The 22,646-nt window shown below is 41.3% G+C and overlaps 1 protein-coding gene across 1 annotated transcript; it reads left to right on the forward strand.

Moving 5' to 3' along the window:
- Positions 1-15,194: 15,194 nt before the first annotated feature.
- On the forward strand, positions 15,195-18,135 carry LOC131428988 (phosphoenolpyruvate carboxykinase [GTP]-like). Its single transcript, XM_058593045.1, has 3 exons — positions 15,195-15,390; positions 15,991-16,591; positions 16,655-18,135. Exons 1-3 carry the CDS (start codon positions 15,362-15,364, stop codon positions 17,972-17,974), a joined length of 1,950 nt encoding a protein of 649 aa, XP_058449028.1. The 5' UTR covers positions 15,195-15,361; the 3' UTR covers positions 17,975-18,135.
- Positions 18,136-22,646: the final 4,511 nt, after the last annotated feature.

Below are 22,646 nucleotides of genomic sequence, written 5' to 3' on the forward strand. Positions count from 1 at the left end.
GGAGGTAGCTCGTAAAAAAGTATACGTTATTTGGGATTTGGTTCGTAAAAAAAGTCTACGTTATTTGGAATTTACTTCGTAAAAAAAGTTTTGTGTAATGAATGTGGAAACCCTCAATCACATGGCCATTTTCGGGACGGATGTGATAAGTGGGTGCAAGGAAATGATGTTTGGGGTCGTTTCAAAATCCAAGATGGCGACTTCCGGTTTGTCAATATTCCTTAAAAACCCTTACAATGTGGGTATTTTCGGAACGGGATTGATGAGTAGTTGACGGAAAACGATGTTTGAAGTGGTTCGGAAATCCAAGATGGCGACTTCCGGTTTATCGATATTGCTTAAAAATCCTTACAATGTGGGTATTTTCGGAATGGGATTGATGAGTAGATGACGGAAAACGATGTTTGAAGTGGTTCGGAAATCCAAGATGGCGACCTCCGGTTTGTCGATATTCCTTAAAAACCTTTACAATGTGGGAATTTTCGGAACGGGATTGATGAGTAGATGACGGAAAACGATGTTTGAAGTGGTTCAGAAATCCAAGATGGCGACTTCCGGTTTGTCGATATTCCTTAAAAACCTTTACAATGTGGGAATTTTCGGAACGGGATTGATGAGTAGATGACGGAAAACTATGTTTGAAGTGGTTCGGAAATCCAAGATGGCGAGTTCCGGTTTATCGATATTGCTTAAAAACCCTTACAATGTGAGTATTTTCGGAATGGGATTGATGAGTAGATGACGGAAAACGATGTTTGAAGTGGTTTGTAAATCCAAGATGGCGACTACCGGGAAATTTTGTTTGAAAGCGCTTCAAAAATCAAGATGGTGAGTTCAGTTGTATCGGTATTCTTTGACGATCATTACGATATGATGAAATATCGTTTAAAAAAAAGTTATGCTTCTGACAAAGGTGTTTCCTGCTAATCATTATTGTTTGAATATTGTACTATATTTTCGAAATGATCATAACAAGTAGACGTCTGAACAGCTATAATAATTTTATATTGTTATAGTTATATTGTATGCTTTCAATATTTTATTGAACAACTGGAAGTCTCAATCTAATACTTGGAAGCAGAAACGGTTGGACTTCTAGTGTCGGTTAGTTACTGTTCATGAAACCTAGATCCACTATTATACAACAAAATGATTATCTGACAATGAACTGAAGTCGGCACGTGTGCTCTAAAGCAGCCTAGGGAGGATCTGTGGATCGGAAAGGTCATGATATTGGTTTTCTAGGACAGTCATGGTGGAATATGTCGAAAAAGAAAAAAACAACCACCGACAGCAAACATTAGCGTGCATTTTTGGAGCAATAGAAGGTCTGAGTTGCTGAAAAATGGCCTCATACACCAAAGTTCTTTTTATACAAGAAATACTTTTTGTGAGAAAAACTTTTTGTCCTTACATGTGCCCATCTTGCAATGTATGAACGGTTGGTAGGGAACATAGTCACCTATAGCAATTCGACGAAAAGGACCAAATTTGTGGGCAAACAACTTGTGGATCTTGCAATGCCATCATTATCCGTGAACACAATCGTTCCTGAATACCCATTCGATCCCATTTGTGCCCAAAAACCACAACCCGACAAATCTGAGTCGGGTTTTGAGCTCCTTGATGTACAAAAATAACTGGAGAGCCACGAATTGCAAACAGTTGATTGGTAGAATCAAGAGATGCATTCGCAAAGTTGACATGAAGGCCGAACATCCGATTACGGACCGTTTTCAAATGTTCATTAATTTTTTTTGTAATCCTTCTATAACTTTGAAAAAAATTTGGCATTTTTTTTCTAGTTTGAGGTTTATCTAATTTAAAAAAAATACAATTTTCAAGTTAGTTATCATTCAGACTATCCTAAATGAAAAAAGCTCTTCTTAATCCATCGATAATGCCCTTGCCCTTGCCCTTGCCATTCAAATAATTAGTCCAATTTAAACATTTCTAAGAATGATTTGGTGCAAAGATGCCCGGGTCGGCGGTTCAGGGCATAGGGCGCTGATCTTACAAGTCAGTTATCGTATGTTTGAGCCTCGACCTGGAAAGTCGAGTACTAGCCATGCAATGATTCAGTATGCTATGAATCGGCTGCGAAGTCTGTTGAAAAAGACTTTGCTTTTTTATACATTGAAAATCACTGGTATTTGTCGGTTACGTCACACATATTATAACATCTCTTGAACCGGAAATGATTGCCTTAATTCTTCCAAATTTGATCAACATTGTTAAATTTCAAATAAGCTTAAGTTTATCGAAATTAGTTGAGTCATCTTCGAGGAAATTCAGCCGATATCTCCGGAAACGAAAGTGACAGCCATATGATTTTCGAGTTTGATCTATAGTTCAATAGTGGCTTTCCAACGAGCCTAGACTTGTTAAAATCTGCTAAGCTTGACTTGTTAAAATCTCCTAGACTTGTTAAAATCTGCTAAGCTATGCTAAAATTGAGGGGTAAAGAACAACGCGTTTTGACGCTTACGTAACTTATACCGTATTATCTCCGGAACCAGAAACGACAACCATTTAATCTTCGAACTTGATCCGCAATTCTATAGTAACTTAAAAAAACTTAGGCGTGTTAAAATCGGCTCAGTCATCTGTGAGAAAATTTAGCAACCGAAAAATCTTTCCACACACGGATGTTTCTCGATCTCGTCGAATTTTTATTCTTTGTGTAAAGTCGAATGGCTTCGTTCGAAACTCGGGCTTCACAGTGATTTCATAGCCTTTCTTTATATAATAAAGAAACATCTCAGTGCAGGTAAGCAACTGGTTCTCTAATTCAACTTCCGTTTGGAAATGTTTTCAGTAAAATAAGTCTCGCACATTTTTAAGCACAAAGTATCATATCGCAGTACCCTCCATTAAAACCCGGGGATTGCTGATAGCAGTTTTTCGATAACTAAGAATCAGTAATTGGTCTTTCATGGTAGCCACGCGATAACACAGGTTTCACCTGCAGCTGTAACCACTTGTACTACTCATGTATCTACGGCATGTTCATAACAAAGTCATCATCAAAACATCAGTACCTATATCCCTGATTTCACGTTAATGTTTTACATAAAATAACCTTGCCAATATTTATCTCCTTCAACGTTTTTAACTTTTTCATATAAATCATCTTAAAATATTTTTATCTAAATCATAAGCAAAAAACATTGAGCTCAATTACAGTGAAATTAGTTGTCTAAATACCGGTAACAATGTGCTGCTTCGACTGTTGCGATGAATATCTGTGCAGCAGCCCTAGTCGAATGAAAATCCGAAAGTTACATAAAATTGACTAAAGAACGCCAAGCCTCAGTCTCGCTCTTACCACCCGAGTCATGAGCAACTTTCTCGTTTTACATTCGTGTGCAATTATGTTGGCTGGCAATATATCGTACCATCGCCGTTCCCCCGATGCGTTTCAGTACGGAGCACGGTTCGTATCCCAGGATCTTAACCTTCACCAACTCTAGACATAACACAAACAAGCGGGATCCTAGTCAAGTATTTCATCATGTAGATTATAAGTTCAATGATTCAGGGGTTGTTAGGAATATTCCCTAGTTCCTTGCATTATCAGGTAACTTTCACTTTTTGCTTTCAAAACTGAGCAAGAAAGGGAGCTGATTTTGTTTCCAATATAAATTTCCAATAACAATAATACTGGGAACGTATTTATAGCCACGTAATCTATAACAACCCATAGCGAACCAAACTGAAAACATCTCAAAACGCTAAACGTGTTTTACGTGCTAATCTTCCGATGGAACATTTCGGTATCAGTTTCTCATCGACAGCATCCGCGTCATCCGTCTAGCATAGTTGCTCGAAAGAATGGCGTAACTGGGTCTCTCGGCAAGCGTCACGACATCCATATTAACGAGGATGGGATTCGCACTTTCCAAGTGGAACTTTCCTTTCGCCTGATAATGTTCTCGGTATGATGAAGCAAAAAGTATGTCAACAAGTGCAAGTGCCGCCGAAGACAGCATCCGTGTGTTCCGATATTTCGGATTAATTAATTTCTTAATCGGTTATGGAAATGCGCTATCAGTTGACGTCGTTTCTTGAACCTATTCTTAATATATAACCAAAATATCTGCACAGCAAATTCAGCTTATGGGCTAGGTAGCTTCAAGTGCCGTATATGCAAGGAGTGCGCATGAAACGCTGTAAACACTGGGCAAAACAAAACATCATCTGTTGATACACACGAACAAATAATGGACTACGTTAATTACTTCACAACGAGACTGGAAATTAAAATCTTTCGAAACGAAAAATAATACGCTAAATGATTCATCTCCGGCTGCTTAGAACACAACGTTTTTAAACAGGATTAAAATTTTGCATTATAAGTAAATATAGTAAATAAACACTTTTTTTGCTTGGATGAGAGGCGCTCTCACAACTATTTCTTGAGGAGTGAGGGGCACACGTTTCACGGATCCCATCATCGTCCTTTTCTTCATGGTAGTTGTCGTCGTCGGCGTTATTACTGTTTGCTGTTGTACGTTGCATTTCTACTTCAGTCGCCAATAAACGTAAATATGAACTCAATTTCTCCTTCGACTATTCAGCTTGCAGTAGCCCGAAACTGAAATCAATATGAAACTGTGTGATTTAAAATAGGCCTTTAAAAAAACTTGCTACTTCGATAAAATTTGATCATACATGTAGTTTCGTGAACAAAATTTACGATTTCTAGAAATAACTCGTTTTTTTTTGTTTTTCGAATGTCTAAATAAATCAACAATAATGATTATTGTTTATAGTGTTGTGAGGTCACTAACAATACTTTCTCAATTAACCCTACGAATAATGATCGCAAATGGAACGATAACTACTATCGTAAATGAGTAATGCATTTTAAACTGCTACGTTTTAGCGAATCTTAAGACACTACTATCTAAAAGTGTATTTTTATATATATTTGACTACACAATGGCGTTTCCAGTATACTTTCAAACGCTGTTAAAGTTTGCTCGCCATATTTCCTCATTTTTAAGGTATTGATCTTTAATAAGCAGTATTTTTCGCTTATTAATTCAAAAACTTCTTATTTCGTGAACAGAGAAATATGACAGATATTTAAAAAATCAAAATATATTCGAAGAACATTCAAAAATTCTAGAAAAAAAACTACATGTTAAATAATGCTCCATATCTCGACACCAATGCATTTTAAAAAGTTTCTGTATTCGGTATATTTTTGTTGTAGTAACATGTTCTACAATTTTCCCGAATGCACGAATTCTCAACCACACAATGTATGAAAATTAAAGCTAATAACTCACTTCTAGGTAGATTAATGACAGCCTCTTATACAAGGATGGCTTTTATCGTATCAAAGAACGCTCACCAGCAACTCTTCACACGACTGAATCAGTGCCATCAAAGAGAGGCGGATATCATCGCAACAACAAACACCCGGCATGGCTCATTTAACATAGAATAGACACCAGTGGGAGAGCGAATTTCTCTCGATGACATTTCTGAGAATCAAAGGTTAGCACGCTGCTATGGGGATCCTCACTGAAGCAACAAACGGTCGCTTACTCTCGTTTCGCGATTCGATTCTATACAGGCAGTTGATAATTGCGATACAATCATTTTACTATTGCCGCTTTTTCTAACTATGTGCATATAACATTTGTATAAGTTGTGTCTATAAAAATGTCTGTGAATGCTCCACACAAGGGTTTTGAAATATTGCAATCTAGTATAAGAATCATCAAGTTGAATCATCGATTCGATTTCCTGCGATAATTGTCAACTTGCGATTCGCTCTTGGGAAATTCCACACAGCAACGATCATTATCAGACTGTAAATTTTTTAAGGGCCGTGAAATACTCAGAGTATGAAGTGGAGCGAAGAAATATAGAAAAACTCTCTCGCGGTTCATGCATTGAGAGACTCGATTTCTTGTAGCATCTTCTTCTTCATCTTGTGGATTGAAAATGTTGTATACAATATAGATAGCAATATAGCAGCTTCTGTCAAATTTTCGGCAATCACCAAAGTCTTATATTCAAAGTAGGAGACAATTATAAGCAAAAAAAATCTGAAGAATATGAAGCCTTTAGGTCGACCTTCGAAACACAAACAAAAAACGTGTTTTGATGTCATTGAGATCACTGAGCACTCTGTTAAAAATAAATGGATTTTTACAATCTATGGTTTATAACTATGCAATGCAGTTACCATCGCATCGCAACACCAATCAATAGCGTTCTGGCTGACGAGGAACCTTCCATTTGTGACGAGTTTGATCAAAATCGATTCTAAGATCTCGACCTTTTTGTTAACAAAACACATACAGACACGAACATTTGCTCATTTCGTCGAGCTGAATCGATTGGAATATGACATTTGGGCTTCGGGGCTTCGGATTTTTTTTCTAAAGGTTCTGCGAATTCTATACATATATTTTAATTTTGTAAAAAATTTTTTTCGCATATAAACAATGCAGATGTAAGTGTTCAAAATACCAGTTGCGTTTATATAAGTGAAGAAAATAGGGTGACTGAGACCCCTTCATATCAGCTCCAGTAGTCATCTCATCTACTTAAACCATAAGTTAGAGCGAGATCTGCAGTCACTATTCGATTCATGGATTCTAAGGGTAAAATGAAAATAGGTGCATTCGTTTCTTCGAGTTTTCGCGTCATCATAACAGCTAGGGTTACCACACGGGATGCATGCCTCGTCCGGCCGAAAAAAGATTCTGCAATTGAAGAGAGTTACTTTAATTTTTACTTGTAACTATATTCTTGTTATGCCAAAAATATCATAAAATAGTAAGTGTAATAATCGCACATTATTAGGGGTGTAGGATTTCCACTAAGACATCAAATTACCTGAAGATCTATGATGCTTAGGAGATGCGCATGATTTTGACTGCGTGGGCGTCTGCTTAGCGAATTATGTTGATCCGCGAGGTGGCATTAGCAGTCCAACATAATCTGCCTTGATGAGCTGAATACGAAACGTAAAACAATCAAAACAGTCATGTGCTCTTTAGTACAAACCGGTGCCCACAAGGTACCAAAACCTAGGTGACTATGTTTTATCATAAATCTTTATAGGAACGAAAATATATCAAATATTGCGTGTAGTTAGTGGATGCTTGCTTGTGATATAAAAATATACGGGTAAGATTTAGAATACAACTACTGGAAATACAAACAAAAAAGACGCCCTGCTTAGTCGGATTGTGTCTAATCGTATCCCAGGAAAGTTTAAATAATAGAACTAGTCCAATGATTGGAGAAGATTTTTCTCCAATCCCATCTTATCATTTAGTGATTTCCAATTTATCTTTCGTTGGGTATAAATTTTAAGTTAAGCTAATTCAATGATTACTTTACGTTATAACGAATTACATCTTATGAATCTTCAGGAGTCAACGGTCGCCTTACTCTTCACTATACGGGGCCGAGTGTCAATTAAAAGTTTCAAAAATAGCTGCCTTACTTTTTTCTGTCATAATTTTGAACGTTAATAACTCAGTCATTTGTTGATGGATTCATATAATTTAACATTAAATCGATTCGTAAACTTTTAACTTAAGCATGTATGGCAACGTCGTTTCTGTATTTCAACACCATACTATTAAAAAATTGGTTAGAATCGACCTATGTTTTCATCCACCAATTCCAGCTGACCAAAATGATGTCTGTTTACCACTGTCTTTATTTCTCTTGATTTTTCGTACACTGCCGACGGTTTCAATAATTTCTTACCGTTGAAAATCTGCTTCGTTCGGCATAGGAGGCTATGCATTGTAAATGAAACAAGTAGCCTGTCCAGTAAGATGATGACTAGATTGTGTATGCGTTCAGTTGTTATGATCGTGTGCAAACTGGGATCTTTATTTACAAGCGGTCACCATATCACTACAAATGGATTTAGTTCGAAGTTGTGTTATGAAGATAATCATGGATACTTATTTTTCATTAGCCCATAACTACTGCCCATTTTTTTAACCGAACAATAATCATGTAATCTAATTGAATGGCTAGAGACTGATATTACTTACCCTACTAACAGCTATAGGCCTGGGGTGTACTTTGCTGTATCAAGCATACGTCTCCACATAACTCGGTCCATGACTGCTCATCGCCAGCCACTTAAGGCACGGATGCTTCTGAGATCGCCCTCTACTTGATCGATCCACCTTGCTCGCTGCGCTCCTCTTCTTCTTTTACCAGTTGGATTAGATTCAAGAACTATTTTCACTGGACTGTCGTCCGACATCCTTATGACATGCCCAGCCCACCGTAGACGTCCGATTTTAGCTGTCCGTACGATAGTTGGTTCTCCTAGCAGCTGTTGCAATTCGTGATTCATACGCCGTCTCCACGTTCCGTCTTCCATCTGCACTCCGCCATAGATGGTCCTCAGTACCTTTCTTTCGAAAACACTGAGGGCGCGTTGGTCCTCTGCCAACATAGTCCAGGTCTCGTGGCCATAGAGAACAACCGGTCTAATGAGCGTTTTGTAGATGGTCAATTTCGTGCGTTGGCGTACTTTTATCGATCGAAGGATTTTTCTGAGTCCAAAGTACGCACGATTCCCTGCCAAAATACGTCTATGAATTTTCTCTGCTGGTGTCATTATCGGCGGTAACCAGTGAACCCAAATACACGAACTCGTCAACCACCTCGATATCATCACCGTCTATCAATTTTCGTGGTGGGAGGAGTAGTGTTTCTTCTCTAGAGCCTCTTCCTCTCATGTATTTTGTTTTTGACGCATTTATGGCTAGTCCGATACGCCTAGCTTCAGCTTTCAGTCCGATGTAGGTTTCCGTCATCTTCTCAAGGTTACGTGTCACAATATCAATATCGTCAGCGAAGCCAAAAAGTTGTACGGACATTCGGAAGATCGTGCCACTCGTGTCGATTCTCGCTCTTCGAATCACACCTTCCAGGGCAATATTGAACAAGATACAAGAAAGTCCATCACCTTGACGTAGCCCTCTCCGAGATTCGAAGGGGCTCGAGAGCGTCCCAGATACTCGGTCGTAGCACATCACTCTATCCATCGTTGCTTTGACCAATCGCGTCAGTTTATCCAGGAAACCGTATTCGTGCATTATCTGCCATAGCTGTTCTCGATCGATTGTGTCGTATGCTTCTTTGAAGTCAATTAATAGGTGATGCGTGGGTACGTTGTATTCACGACACTTCTGGAGTACTTGTCTTATCGCGAATATGTGATCCGTAGTGGCGCGGGCTCCAGTAAATCCCGCTTGGTACGGCCCTACGAATTCCTTAGCTATTGGTGATAGACGACGGAAAAGGATTTGGGAGAGTACCTTGTAGGCGGCGTTCAGCAATGTGATTGCGCGGTAATTGCAACAGTCTAGCTTATCGCCCGTTTTGTAGACGGGACATACCACTCCATCCATCCATTCCTGCGGCAGAATTTCCTCGTCCCGAATCCTAGAAATCATCCAGTGCAGCGCTCTAGCCAGTGCCTCTCCTCCATGTTTGAGCAGCTCGCCTGGCAACTGGTCATTGCCCGCGGCTTTGTTGTTCCTCAGCTTGCCGATCTCCTCACTTATCTCCGACAGATCAGGGGCTGGGAATCTGTCGTCGGCTGAGCGTGCACCCAGATTTATTCCTGTATCGTTCTCTGTATCTTGTGCTTCGCCATTCAGATGCTCGTCATAGTACTGCTTCCACCTATCGATCACCTCACGTTCGTTCGTGAGAAGGTTACCACTGGTATCTCTGCACATTTCGGCCTGTGGCGTGAAGCCTCTACGTGAGCGGTTCACCTTCTCATAGAACTTCCGTGTGTCATTTGCGCGGTACAACTGTTCCATCGCTTCGCGATCTTGGTCTTCCTGGTGGGGCTTTTTCTTCCGGAAAACCGTGTCTGTTCCGCGCCTGTCTGTATCGTTCCTCGTTCGCTCTAGTGCGGTGGTGTAGCATCCTCGCCCTTGCTGCATTCTTCTCTTCGACCAACTGCTGACATTCGCCGTCAAACCAGACATTTCCTCGATTCGATAACCTCGTACCTAGAACGGTTGCAGCAGTGCTACTGACGGCAGACCTTATGTTCCTCCAGCCGTCTTCAAGAGTCGCCGCGCCAAGCTGCTCTACCGTTGGTAGCACCAGCTCCAGTTGTTGCGCGTATTCCTCTGCAGTACGAAAGCTACGTAGCTGCTCGAGATTGAGTTCCGCGTTCCTGTGCGACGAGTATTGTGCGCCATCGATAGTTTTGAGCACATACAAAACGATACCAGGTAGTGGTCAGAATCAATATTGGAACTGCGGTAAGTGCGGACATTGATGACGTCGGAGAAGAATCGCACGTCGATGAGAACATGGTCGATTTGATTTTCCGTATGTTGATCAGGTAATCTCCAGGTGGCTTTGTGGATATCTTTGCGGGGGAAGAAGGTGCTTCGAACTACCATTCCTCGGGAGGCTGCAAAGTTTACGCATCGTTGACCGTTGTCGTTTGTTACCGCGTGCTGCCCGATCACGGACCTGTACATTGCCTCCCGGTCTACCTAAGCACTCAAGTCGCCGATGACGAGTTTTACATCCCGCCGTGGACAGCAGTCGTAGGTTCGTTCCAGCTGCGCGTAGAATGCTTCCTTCTCGTCATCGGGTCTCGTCTCATGGGGGCAGTGCACGTTGATGATGCTGTAATTGAAGAAACGGCGATTGATCTTCAATACGCACATTCTATCACTGATTGGCTGCCACCCAATCACGCGCTGGAACTTTGGTTGTGCCACAGCTCTGGTAGAAGGTAGCCGCTCGATGCCCACTTTTCCACACCTTCTGTCCCGTCCAACAAAGTTCCTGCAGTGCTACAACATCGAAGCCGCGGATTTGAAGCTCATCATGCAGCATTCGGTCGTATCCTGGGAAGCCAAGCGATTTGCAGTTCCATGTACCAATCTTCCAATCGTAGTCCTTTGTTCGTTGCGTAGGTCTTTGCCGATTATTCCGAGTCGTATTTCTTTCTTGATCGTACGTAACATGTGATTTCCGGGCGGCTTGTTAGGCCTGCACCAACCTCCTGTCTCGTCGGAGGGCCATCGTGTCAGCACTGTTTAGAGTCCCACACTAATACAAGGACGGTTATCAGCCGCTCCTAACATGGAGAACAGACGCTGTGTCGAGCCGCCCCAACATGGTGAACAGACGCTCGGGTAGGCTCGCTATCTGTAAAGAGAAGGCAAGCCCCCCCCTTTCCTGATCAATTTGATCAAGTTGTTTTTCCACCAGGAGTAAAACGCCTCAAAAGAATCGTAATAAAACTCTGAAAGTTATCTTGAAGCAGCCTCGGTTTAGTAAAAATGAGTTGCACAGACTCACAAATATAAATTTATTAGATGCAATATCATGCAGTATCAAAGAAAAACTCAAGATAAAGTGATCTGCGCTTATACATGTATCATTTTAATAGGACCCCTCGAGAATCTTGGTTTACAAAAAGCGTTTGATCGGTAAATGAGGTGTGACTAAGACAATACTCGTTCATATATTAATAACATCAAGTTACAATTTGATCGAAATTGTGGAACTTTGCTGTGTATCCAGTGGGTAGTACAAAATCCAATACAAAAAAATTGGATAGGGTAAGAAAATCAATTATTATGAATAAAAATTCATTTGTCAGTTTATCATTCGCAAACAGTTAAGGTTCCACTCGGTCACTTGAATAAGTTTTTCAGTTCAATGCTTCCACCGTCATCTTTATTTTTGTTTTTATTACGGGATCCTTTAAATTGTTTCATTTTTAATGTAATTGTGCTAGGTCGTGGCTTGCATACAACCTTGTAATTTTTGTTGTTGTATTGATTCTTAGATCTTAAGTGAAGATATTGTATTTGATTATATTTTACGTTTTTTTGTTTTTTTTGATTATAGAGGTTTTAACCTTAAGGTCATTCACCTCTTCGGGCCCGAAAAACTTTCTGACCCTATGTGAGGGGTTGGGAATCGAACCCAGGCGGGCTGCGTGAAAGGCATCGACTTACCCATCACGCTATATCCGTCCCAAATATTTTACGTTGAATTCATTGATTGGAAGTCAAGTAATCTGCAAAGTAACATGGCGACTTTAATAATGAGCTGACTTTTGGTACAAAAACTCTACTCTGTCAAAAACAGATTTGCCTATGATTTGGAACCGTCCTCCCGAAGTGACCTAGAAAAATCCAAAAAACGAACTATTCAATCAATGGGTTTCGCAGGAGAGAGCATTGTGAACTTTGTGAGCAATCACACCTTGTTGGACAGCTGATACAATCGATGCAAAAAGATGTTTATAAACGATTTTTGCATTGCGTGTTCCGTGTTCGATTTTTACACCTAATGTTCCTATCCTGCGTTTGCATTCAACAATACTTGAATGAGTTTTCCCAACTAAGTTGCTCTTATTCGAACTTTTGCATTCAGCCGTTCATGTGGAGAACTAAAACGAAAATAGTCCTTGTTACCATTCATCTTAGTCTTTTATACTTTTTTTAATCATGCCCGAAGACCTTCGCAGCTATGGGCGATAATTTGTATAAACAGAGTATTCATGAAGACTAATCCTCACATGTATTTAATCATAGTTTTAAAATGTATAGTCTACATTATTCACTTGTAATGAAAAATACGTCATAATGTTTTTTTTTTTCATAAATACGTTTATTTCTTAAGGCAGTTTACATAAGTTTTTCTTCGCCGTAGCATCACTTTTACATAATATTCTTATCCTAATTTAATTCTAACATAGTCACAACGTTTTGCATTTATTAAAACATATTCTCTTATTACTTAAATATCATCTTAGGTAACTCGTCATTAATTATGAAATCTACTCGGAAATATTATTTGAACCAAACGATTAACTTCTATAAATTATAAAATAAGCTGTTATTTTCAGACATTTTGTTAATAATTTCATAAACTGTTTCGAGTTTGTTTGTATCATTACATTATTTTTATTCTAATTTAGCTATTGGTTGAACTCATGGACGCAGCTGGGATCAGAACTAAGTCTTGAAAGGGGCCTTTATTAAATTGAAACTCCAGTTTTCTTTATGAAATGATAAAAAAGTTTCATGTATGAAAGGTCACGACAAGCAAGAATGTCTCGAACTGGGATATTGGATAGTCTACCTTGGGTACGCAAAGAATTTATTAGTTGAGATCTGACATCACGATACTCCACGCATGTCCAAACGACATGATCAATATCTCGATAACCTTCGCCACAAGCACAATGATTAGTCTCGGAGAGCCCAATTCGAAGGAGATGTGCATCTAACGTGTAGTGATTGGACATGAGTCTGGACATCACACAAATGAAATCTCTACTCACATCCAGTCCCCTGAACCATGCCTTTGTCGATATTTTCGGAATAATTGAGTGCATCCACCGACCCAGATCATCTTTATCCCAAGAAGCTTGCCAGCTGGCAAGTGTTCTTTGGCGAGACGAACTATAGAATTCGTTGAAAGCAATCGGTCGCTCATAAATTTCACCCTCAATAGCACCACGTTTGGCTAAGTTATCGGCTCTTTCATTGCCTGGAATGGAGCAATGAGCCGGGACCCAGACTATAGTGATTAGATAATTATTATTCAATATGTCGTTCAGACACTGTTTTATTTTACCCAAGAAAAACGGCTCATTTTTGCCAGCAGCGATTGAGCGAATGGCTTCAATTGCACTCAGACTATCTGTGAAGAGGAAATAAGGGATTGGAGATAATGTGACGATTACACTCAAACTATAATGAACTGCTGCTAGCTCTGCTATATAAACAGATGCAGGTTCTTGAAGCCTAAATGAGGCCGAAACATTATTGTTGAACATACCAAACCCTGTCGCTTCTTCAATTCGCGATCCGTCCGTGTAAAACATTTTCTCAGAGTCAATATGCCTGAACTTACTTGAAAATATTTTTGGGATTTCCGTCGAACGTAGATGATCCGGGATTCCACGCACTTCGCGCTGCATGGATGTATCGAAAAATAAAGTTGAGTCAGGGACATTTAGGAGGCTGACACGGATAGGAATATATCTTGAAGGGTTGATTTCCTGTGACATATGGTTAAAATATACTGTCATGAATTTTGTTTGAGATCGAAGCTCGACTAGTCGTTCGAAATTATTAATTACCATGGGATTCAGCACCTCACATCTTATTAGCAGGCGTGATGAAAGCTCCCAAAATCGATCTTTTAATGGAAGAACTCCCGCCAGAACTTCAAGACTCATTGTATGTGTCGAATGCATGCACCCTAAAGCAATTCGCAAACAACGGTACTGAATTCGCTCAAGTTTGATAATATGAGAATTTGCAGCGGAACGAAAACAAACGCATCCATATTCCATCACTGAAAGTATCGTTGTCTGATACAATTTTATTAGATCTTCCGGATGAGCACCCCACCAAGATCCTGTTATTGTTCGAAGAAAATTTACTCTTTGTTGGCATTTTGTTATCAGAAACCTAATGTGTCCTCCCCACGTGCATTTGGAATCAAACCACACCCCAAGGTATTTGAAAGTCAAAACCTGTTGGATCATTCTTCCCATCATATGAAGCTGAAGCTGCGCGGGATCATGCTTTCTTGAAAAGACGACCAGCTCTGTTTTCTCCGCAGAGAATTCGATACCAAGATGAACAGCCCAATCGGACAAGTTATCTAAGGTATCTTGCAATGGTTTATGCAGATCAATAGCTTTGGGTCCAGTAACTGAAACCACGCCATCATCTGCCAATTGTCTTAGTGTACATGGGGTTACTAGACAGCTGTCAATGTCATTTACGTAAAAATTATAGAGGAGCGGACTGAACGTCATAATGTTGTCAGACAATAATTTCGATTGACTTGTACTCCCCCCAGTGGTACATTTCTGTTTATTTTACTTTAGTATAACAAAACACGTGAGCCTGTAGAAAGCGTTTCATATTTTTAACTTATTTATTTTCATTAGTTTTCATTGTATCAACTGAAATCAACAACATCTAGCGAGTGTTGTTCTGGAAAATCATTATCACGAGGAAACATTTATGACAAAAATCAAGACGTATGTTTTTCAATATTGTGCGCCAATCAGCGGCCTGTGTGATAACGGGGATCCTGTTGATGGCTGTTGATGGGTCGATCCGTCGAGCTACAACAACTAGTTTCAATATAAAAGACATTCCTATCAGTCTCAGTCAAATCAAATACAAATCAACAAGCTGCCTCGAAAGTCATGGCAATCACAGGAAGTCAATAGTTGTTTACACTGTATTCGAAGCTGAAACTAAGAAAGAATTACCTTCAACTATTTGAGTCCCATTGAGTAAACAAAAAGTAATTAATTTAAATTGTGCTACAAATGCCTTCCGGAGGGGATCAATACAAACCGTAAGTCTTTCGTTTTTTTTTACTCCAAAACACAGAACAATCATCCCAAAGTGCATGTCTCGGCCAAAGCACGGGGGAATTCATAACAACATTTCGCGCTCATAAAAGTTAATGAAAACAAATGAGAGGAGGCTTGTCTTTAATTACATTTTCTGCGATGACCTCACACAACCAAACACAGAACAAAGTGGGTGATAAGACTTATCAAAACAGCAAACTCATCCACTCTTCGTTGCTTACGCAAACCAAACATTCCTGCACTTGCCGTTCGCGGTACATTGATATATCAATAAGCGACTATGCCCTAGGATTTGTTTTCCAAAAAAAGAAAACTGAACTTTGTTATTTTCTATATTGTACACAATCATGCTCGGCACCCGAACTGATAACCGCCTTCGTCAGCTCTAGCCCATATATAGGCGATGCTGTGAGACAGTGCTCTTATAAGCGATACCGACAAGTTCGGGACAACATCCAACGAGAGCAACTGAGATCAAGTTTTTGTCGAGTGGTGGTTCACGTTCTGCCGAAATTTAAAAAAAACTAGTTAAGTGACTCACTAACGAAACGAAAAATGGTTCATTTGTCTGCGTTACTCAGGTTGTCGGCTGCGATGGGCAGCCCAAAACTGAAGACCGTCCCGAAAGCGATCTACAACCACCTGCGAGGATTTCCCGTCATCAATGGGGAAGTCACCGCGCTGTCAGCAAAAGTCCGCGAGTTTGTCGAGCAGTCCGCAGCGTTGTGCCAACCGGAGAAAATTCACATCGTCGATGGTAGCGAACACGAGAGTAACTCCCTGCTGATGATGCTCCAAAGCCAAGGAACTATCCAAGCCCTGCCGAAGTACGACAACTGCTGGCTTGCACGGACCAATCCGGTAGATGTGGCCAGGGTTGAGTCGAAAACTTTCATTTGCACCGAGAAGCGTGAACAGGCAATTCCTACCCCCCGGGAAGGTGCGAACGGCGCACTGGGCAATTGGATTGCACCGGAAGCGTACGAACAGGCAATTCAGATGCGTTTCCCTGGCTGTATGAAAGGTCGAACGATGTACGTAGTTCCGTTCTCCATGGGCCCGATTAGTTCGCCGTTGTCTAAGATCGGAATCGAGATTACTGACTCAGCCTATGTCGTCAATTCGATGCGCATCATGACCCGTATGGGAGATGAAGTTCTGTATAAGCTGTCTGATAATTCGGTAAGCTAACTCAAGGGTGCAGATTTGATTCTTGCGGAACTAACAAAAACTTTCTTCCTGTAGGACTTCGTGAAATGCCTTCACTCGGTCGGAACACCCGCTAACGGTAAAATTTCTATGCCATCGTGGCCCTGTGACCCGGAGCGTACCATCATACTGCACAAGCCGGGCAACAACGAAATTGTGTCGTACGGATCCGGTTATGGCGGTAACTCACTTCTGGGCAAGAAATGTTTCGCCCTTCGCATCGGTAGCACTATCGCCAAGCGCGAAGGTTGGCTGGCAGAGCACATGCTAATTCTCGGGATCACCAACCCGAACGGCGATAAGAAATACATCGCAGCTGCCTTTCCATCCGCTTGCGGTAAGACAAATCTGGCGATGATGAACCCGACTCTAACCGGTTACAAAGTGGAATGCGTCGGTGATGACATCGCCTGGATGAAGTTCGATTCCAAAGGTCAGCTAAGAGCTATCAATCCGGAAAATGGATTTTTTGGAGTTGCCCCGGGAACGTCGTCAGCCACGAATCCAAATGCGATGAGCACTATCTACAAAAATACACTGTTCACCAATGTGGCGTCGACATCGGACGGAGGTGTCTTCTGGGAAGGCATGGAAGATGAGCTCGCTCCGGGAGTGCAAATTACCGACTGGCTAGGTCAACCGTGGAAGCTAGGGGAATCGAAAACTCCTGCTGCTCATCCGAACTCTCGATTCTGCGCTCCGGCCAACCAGTGTCCTATCATTGATCCTGCATGGGAAGATGACGAAGGTGTTCCCATCTCTGCCATCCTCTTCGGAGGCCGACGTCCGGAAGGAGTACCGTTGGTCTATGAAGCTAACTCTTGGTCTCACGGAGTCTTTATCGGATCGTCGATGCGCAGTGAATCAACGGCAGCCGCCGAACACAAGGGCAAAGTAATTATGAACGATCCATTTGCAATGCGACCATTCTTCGGTTATAACTTCGGTGATTACCTGAGACACTGGCTAAGCATGGAACAACGTGCGGCCTCGGCCGGTGGTGCTCTGCCGAAGATTTTCCATGTCAACTGGTTCCGAAAGAACGAACAAGGAAAGTTCCTTTGGCCCGGCTTCGGAGATAACAGCCGAGTGTTGGATTGGATTCTTAGACGTGTGGATGGCGAAGATTGCTATCAGCAAACACCCATCGGACGGATTCCAACACCAGGCTCGATCAATATGAGTGGTTTACCGCAACGAGTCGACGAGAAGCAGTTATTCTCAATATCGAAGAAATTCTGGTTGAAGGAAGTGGATGAAATCAAACAATACTACGACGCTCAGCTACCGTACGATCTGCCCCCGGAAATAGGCAAGGAACTCCAGGAGCTGAAGAGTAGAGTAGAAGAAATGTAACGACTGTATGAGCCACATGCAAAACTAATGTAAATAATTCTATGTAGATAGTTAGTCATAACAATTCTAGAAGTAAGAATTTGTTCAAAGTAATGTATTATATATTTAAACTAGAGTGATTTAAGATAGTTGTACTTTGAAAATACAGGTTTAAAACTTTATATTAATTTGTTTCTATAACTCTATACACGTTTCTATAAACACATCGATAACTTACTTACTCGTCTTTTGAGGTGATTCAAGTGATCCAAGCCAATTTTCGGTTTCTGTGAAAGAAGAAAACCGATGAACAGTAATCAGAAGGAGTAATTTCAGGAGAATACAACGGGTGCGCAAAAAGTCTCACTTGAGAGTTTTCAAACATTTTTTCACTATATTGACGACATGAGGCCGAGCGTTGTCATGCAGGAGAATAAATTTATCATGTCTTTGCCTGTATTCCGGCCGTTCGTCTGGTAATGCACGGTTCAAAAGCATCAATTGCAGCCTATACCGGTTGCCCGTTATAGTATCATCCGGTTGTAGCAGCTCATCGTACATAACAATCTTTTCGTGGCTTTGGTGTTGATGTTGAGGTCGATGGCATTGGGGTTATCATAGAATATCCACTTTTCTTCCCCAGCCACTCAACTACCTTGCTTTTGAATCATTCCCATGGTCAGTCACTTCCAAGTTGTCAGTTGAGTCACTTCCAATGATTCTGCAAACTCCTGTTGCGTTTGACTCGGATCCTCATCGAGTAATAACGGGTGGCAACTAAAATTTTGGAATTTTTTCGAGGCTTTATGCTCAACAACAAACGAGCTCAGAAAGAACTAAGAGTGTGTATGTTTTAGCTCTCTTTCTCCTCTTTCTGTTAGTATTTTCTGTTTTGTTCATGCTTGCTCAGTTTTGCTCAAAATGCCGTCGAAACAAAAAGTATTTCGCGAGCGCATTGTACAGTTCTACGAACTACACAGAAATCTCGGCAAATAGTATACGGTACAACATTTTAAAAGCAAAAATGTTGCGGCTTCGACAGTTTACAATATCCTAAGATGCCCAACAACTGCTCGTAAGGAAGGTAGTGGAAGACCAGTCAAAATTATGGACGCAAAAGGACTTCGTTCTCTTTCTCGTGCCTTCAACAACAAGGATTCACTGAGTCAAAGGGATGCCGCAAAAAGTTCAACTGTTCTCACCAGTACATCTGCAAAACATTGAAATGACTCGGAATAAAGTATCGAAAGAAGACACGAGCCCCGGGATATACTGACGCACTTTTCTTCCAATTAAAACAGAAAACTAAAACTTCCCGCAAATGCTGCTTAGTTAACACAAAATTGCTCTTAATTAACACAGTGAAAAATAAGGTTATACTTTAGAAAACTCGAATATGAACTGAATATTAATATCAGATCAGCTGTTACTGTTCAATATTCATAACAGACAGAGCCATCGTTAAATTGATGCATCGATCACATTACAAACGCAATTAAATATTACAATATAATCAGTGTTAAAACAATTGTGAAACTCAGGGAAATTACTACGTAATGTAAACAAAAATTGAACTGATAAGTGATATTTTCTAATGAATAAGCTTTACATGTGATTTACACAACAACTGCTCATTCCCGGAACATAAATTATCGAAAAAATACTGTTTTATGAATAAATGATAATACTAAACATTGTATAGAACATTCGTCTACTTGTGAATAGAAAATCGATAACGAACTGCATTTTTCGGGCAGAGCGCCTAAAATTTCCAAGCGCAGTTGTTGGAATGAAGCAAGAGTAGCAATGCGTCAAAATTTTGCACGTGCATCTCGAAAATTCCAGCTACTCGCTCGCAAACTAGTCGAAATGGATGAATTTGGACAAAATTACTGTTACTAATGTGATACAAGTATTCCGAAAACGTCTGTCCCACGCCAGAAAATCTGAATCGTGAAGAAGGGGGCTAAATCAAACACCCAACTTATGCATCCAAAATGTTGCAACCAAGCTGATAATGCCGGCGACAATCATGCATCGAACTAAAAAACTAGTAGAAGTGTTTGAAGCAGCTTACTTACTCTTACTCTTTCAGTCGTAGACCACGCGGGTCTCTGCTGTATACAGGAGCAGTGCGGTAAAATTTCATTTTCAATCGAATAATATAAGATGAAAATGAAATTTATGGCCGCTGACCGTCAGCATATCCCTACTAATTCATTTGACTTTTGCTGCCATTTTCAAGTGAAGCTCCCGGAATTCATCGTCAGTTGAAAAATCGTACCTAATTATTTGAAGTTTTGCTTGCTCAGTTTCAAGTGCCAAGTAGTCTAGCTGCTTCATTGCCTTCGCTCTTGGTAGTAAGCAAGTTCGAACGAAAAGAATTATAAATGGAGTAAAGTACCGTCTTCCATCCGCACTCCGCCGAAGATGGTTCGCAACACCTTCCGTTCAAAAACACCTAGTGCGCGTTGATCCTCCGCAAGCATTGTCCAGGACTCGTGCCCGTAGAGGATAACCGGTCTAATCAGCGTTTTGTAGATAGTTAACTTCGTACGACGGCGAAGTTTGCTCGATCGAAGCTTCCTGCGCAGTCCAAAGTAAGCACGATTTCCTGACAATATGCGTCTCTGAATTTCTCTGCTGGTGTCATTATCGGCAGTCACCAGTGAGCCCAAGTACACGAACTCGTCGACCATTTCGATTTCATCACCACCAATCAGAACTCGTAATGGGTGGCTGACGTTATCTTCTCTCGAGCCCCTGCCTTTCATGTACTTTGTCTTTGACACATTGATGTCTAGTCCGATCCGCTTGACCTCAGCTTTTAGTCCGATGTACGTATCTTCCATCTTCTCAAAGTTGCGTGCTATAATATCAATATCATCAGCGAAACCAAGTAGCTGGACGGACTTTCTGAAAATCGTGCCACTCGTGTCTATCCTCGCTCTTCTTATCACACCCTCCAAAGCAATGTTGAATAGCAGACATGAAAGTCCATCACCTTGCCGTAGCCCTCTGTGAGTTTCGAAGGGACTCCAGTTTATCCCCGATACTCGAACAACGCACATCACTCGATCCATCGTAGCCTGAACCAATCGTATCAGTTTGTCCGGGAATCCGTATTTGTGCATGATTTTCCATAGCTGTTCTCGATCGATTGTGTCGTAGGCTGATTGGAAATCGATCAATAAGTGATGTGTGGGCACATTGTATTCGTGGCACTTTTGCAACACCTGGCGGATAGCGAACACTTGGTCCGTGGTAGCGCGTTCGCCCATAAATCCTGCCTGATATTGTCCCACGAATTCGTTTGCAATCGGTGAAAGTCGACGGCATAAGATTTGGGAGAGTACCTTGTAGGCGGCGTTCAGCAGAGTTATCGCGCGGTAATTGCAGCAATCCAGCTTGTCGCCCTTTTTGTAGATGGGACACACGATTCCTTCCATCCATTCCTCCGGTAAAATCTCGTCCTCCCAGATCTTGGTAAAGACCCAGTGCAGTGCTTTCACTAGTGCATTACCACCGTGTTTTGGTAGCTCGCTTGGTAGTTGGTCAACGCCAGCGGCCTTATTATTTTTCAACCGGCTTACCACCTCCTCCACTTATTGGAGGTCTTGGACCGGCAGTCTATCGTCCTCCGCACGCGTTCCCAAGTTCGTTACCGCACCGCCACTTTCGTATTCCGCCACATCGCCATTGAGGGGCTCGTCGAAATACTGCCGCCATCTCTCGATCACCTCACAGTCGTTCGTGATAAGATCCCCGTTGGTGTCCTTGCACATATCGGCCTGTGGCATATGGCCTCTGCGCGAACGGTTCACCTTCTCGTAGAACTTCCTTGTGTCATTAGCACGGAACAGCTGTTCCATCGCTTCGCGATCTCGGTCTTCCTGTTGGCGTTTTTTTCTACGGGATACCGAGTTTAGTCTGTTCCGCGCCTGTCTGTATCGCTCCTCGTTTGCTCTCGTCCGGTGTTGCAGCTTGCTCGCCCAAGCTGCATTCTTCTCGGCCACTAACTGTTCACATTCGTCGTCGAACCAGTCGTTCCTCACGTCTGAAGCAGCTGATAAGGTTTAATTTCAGGATACAAGATTATGAAATCTCTATCAGGACTTTCGGAACATGAATACTATACGGCTAATTGAAGAGACTCTTTCCAATACTTTGAATTGTCAAACCAAAAAAATTATGCGCCTGGATAAATTCCTCATTCCTCTAGCTGTTCAAGTAATCCGTTCTATTTTGGGTGGAATTGTCATCTCGGCATTATCAAATAGTAACTTCATGGAAGGGGTCAAACTAAGTACCCGTATATTCGCCTGTGTTAAAAAGAATGCATGAGTAAATATTTTGTCTATACTCTGTATGAATTAAACTTTATTTAATCATGAAACTGTATGAATTATGCCGCTTTGTAGTCAATAATTAGGTGATGCGTGGGTAAGTTGTATTCACGACACGTCTGGAGTACTTGTCTTATCGCGAATATGTGATCCGCAGTGCCGCGGGCTCCAGTAAATCCCGCTTGGTACGACCCTGCGAATTGCTTAGCTATTGGTGATAGACGACGAAAAAGGATTTGGGAGAGTACCTTGTAGGCGGCGTTCAGCAATGTAATTGCGCGGTAATTGCAACAGTCTAGCTTATCGCCCGTTTTGTAGACGGGACATACCACTCCATCCATCCATTC

Source organism: Malaya genurostris, chromosome 2 (genome assembly GCF_030247185.1).
Source record: "Malaya genurostris strain Urasoe2022 chromosome 2, Malgen_1.1, whole genome shotgun sequence".
NCBI lineage: Eukaryota > Metazoa > Arthropoda > Insecta > Diptera > Culicidae > Malaya > Malaya genurostris.

Excerpts from the sequence above, each read along its gene's own strand:
- LOC131428988 (XM_058593045.1), top strand. The coding sequence starts at position 15,362 with ATGCCTTCCGGAGGGGATCAATACAAACC. Across the intron at positions 15,391-15,990 it reads GGAGGGGATCAATACAAACC|GTTGTCGGCTGCGATGGGCA; the intron begins GTAAGTCTTTCG and ends TGCGTTACTCAG. Across the intron at positions 16,592-16,654 it reads ATAAGCTGTCTGATAATTCG|GACTTCGTGAAATGCCTTCA; the intron begins GTAAGCTAACTC and ends TTCTTCCTGTAG.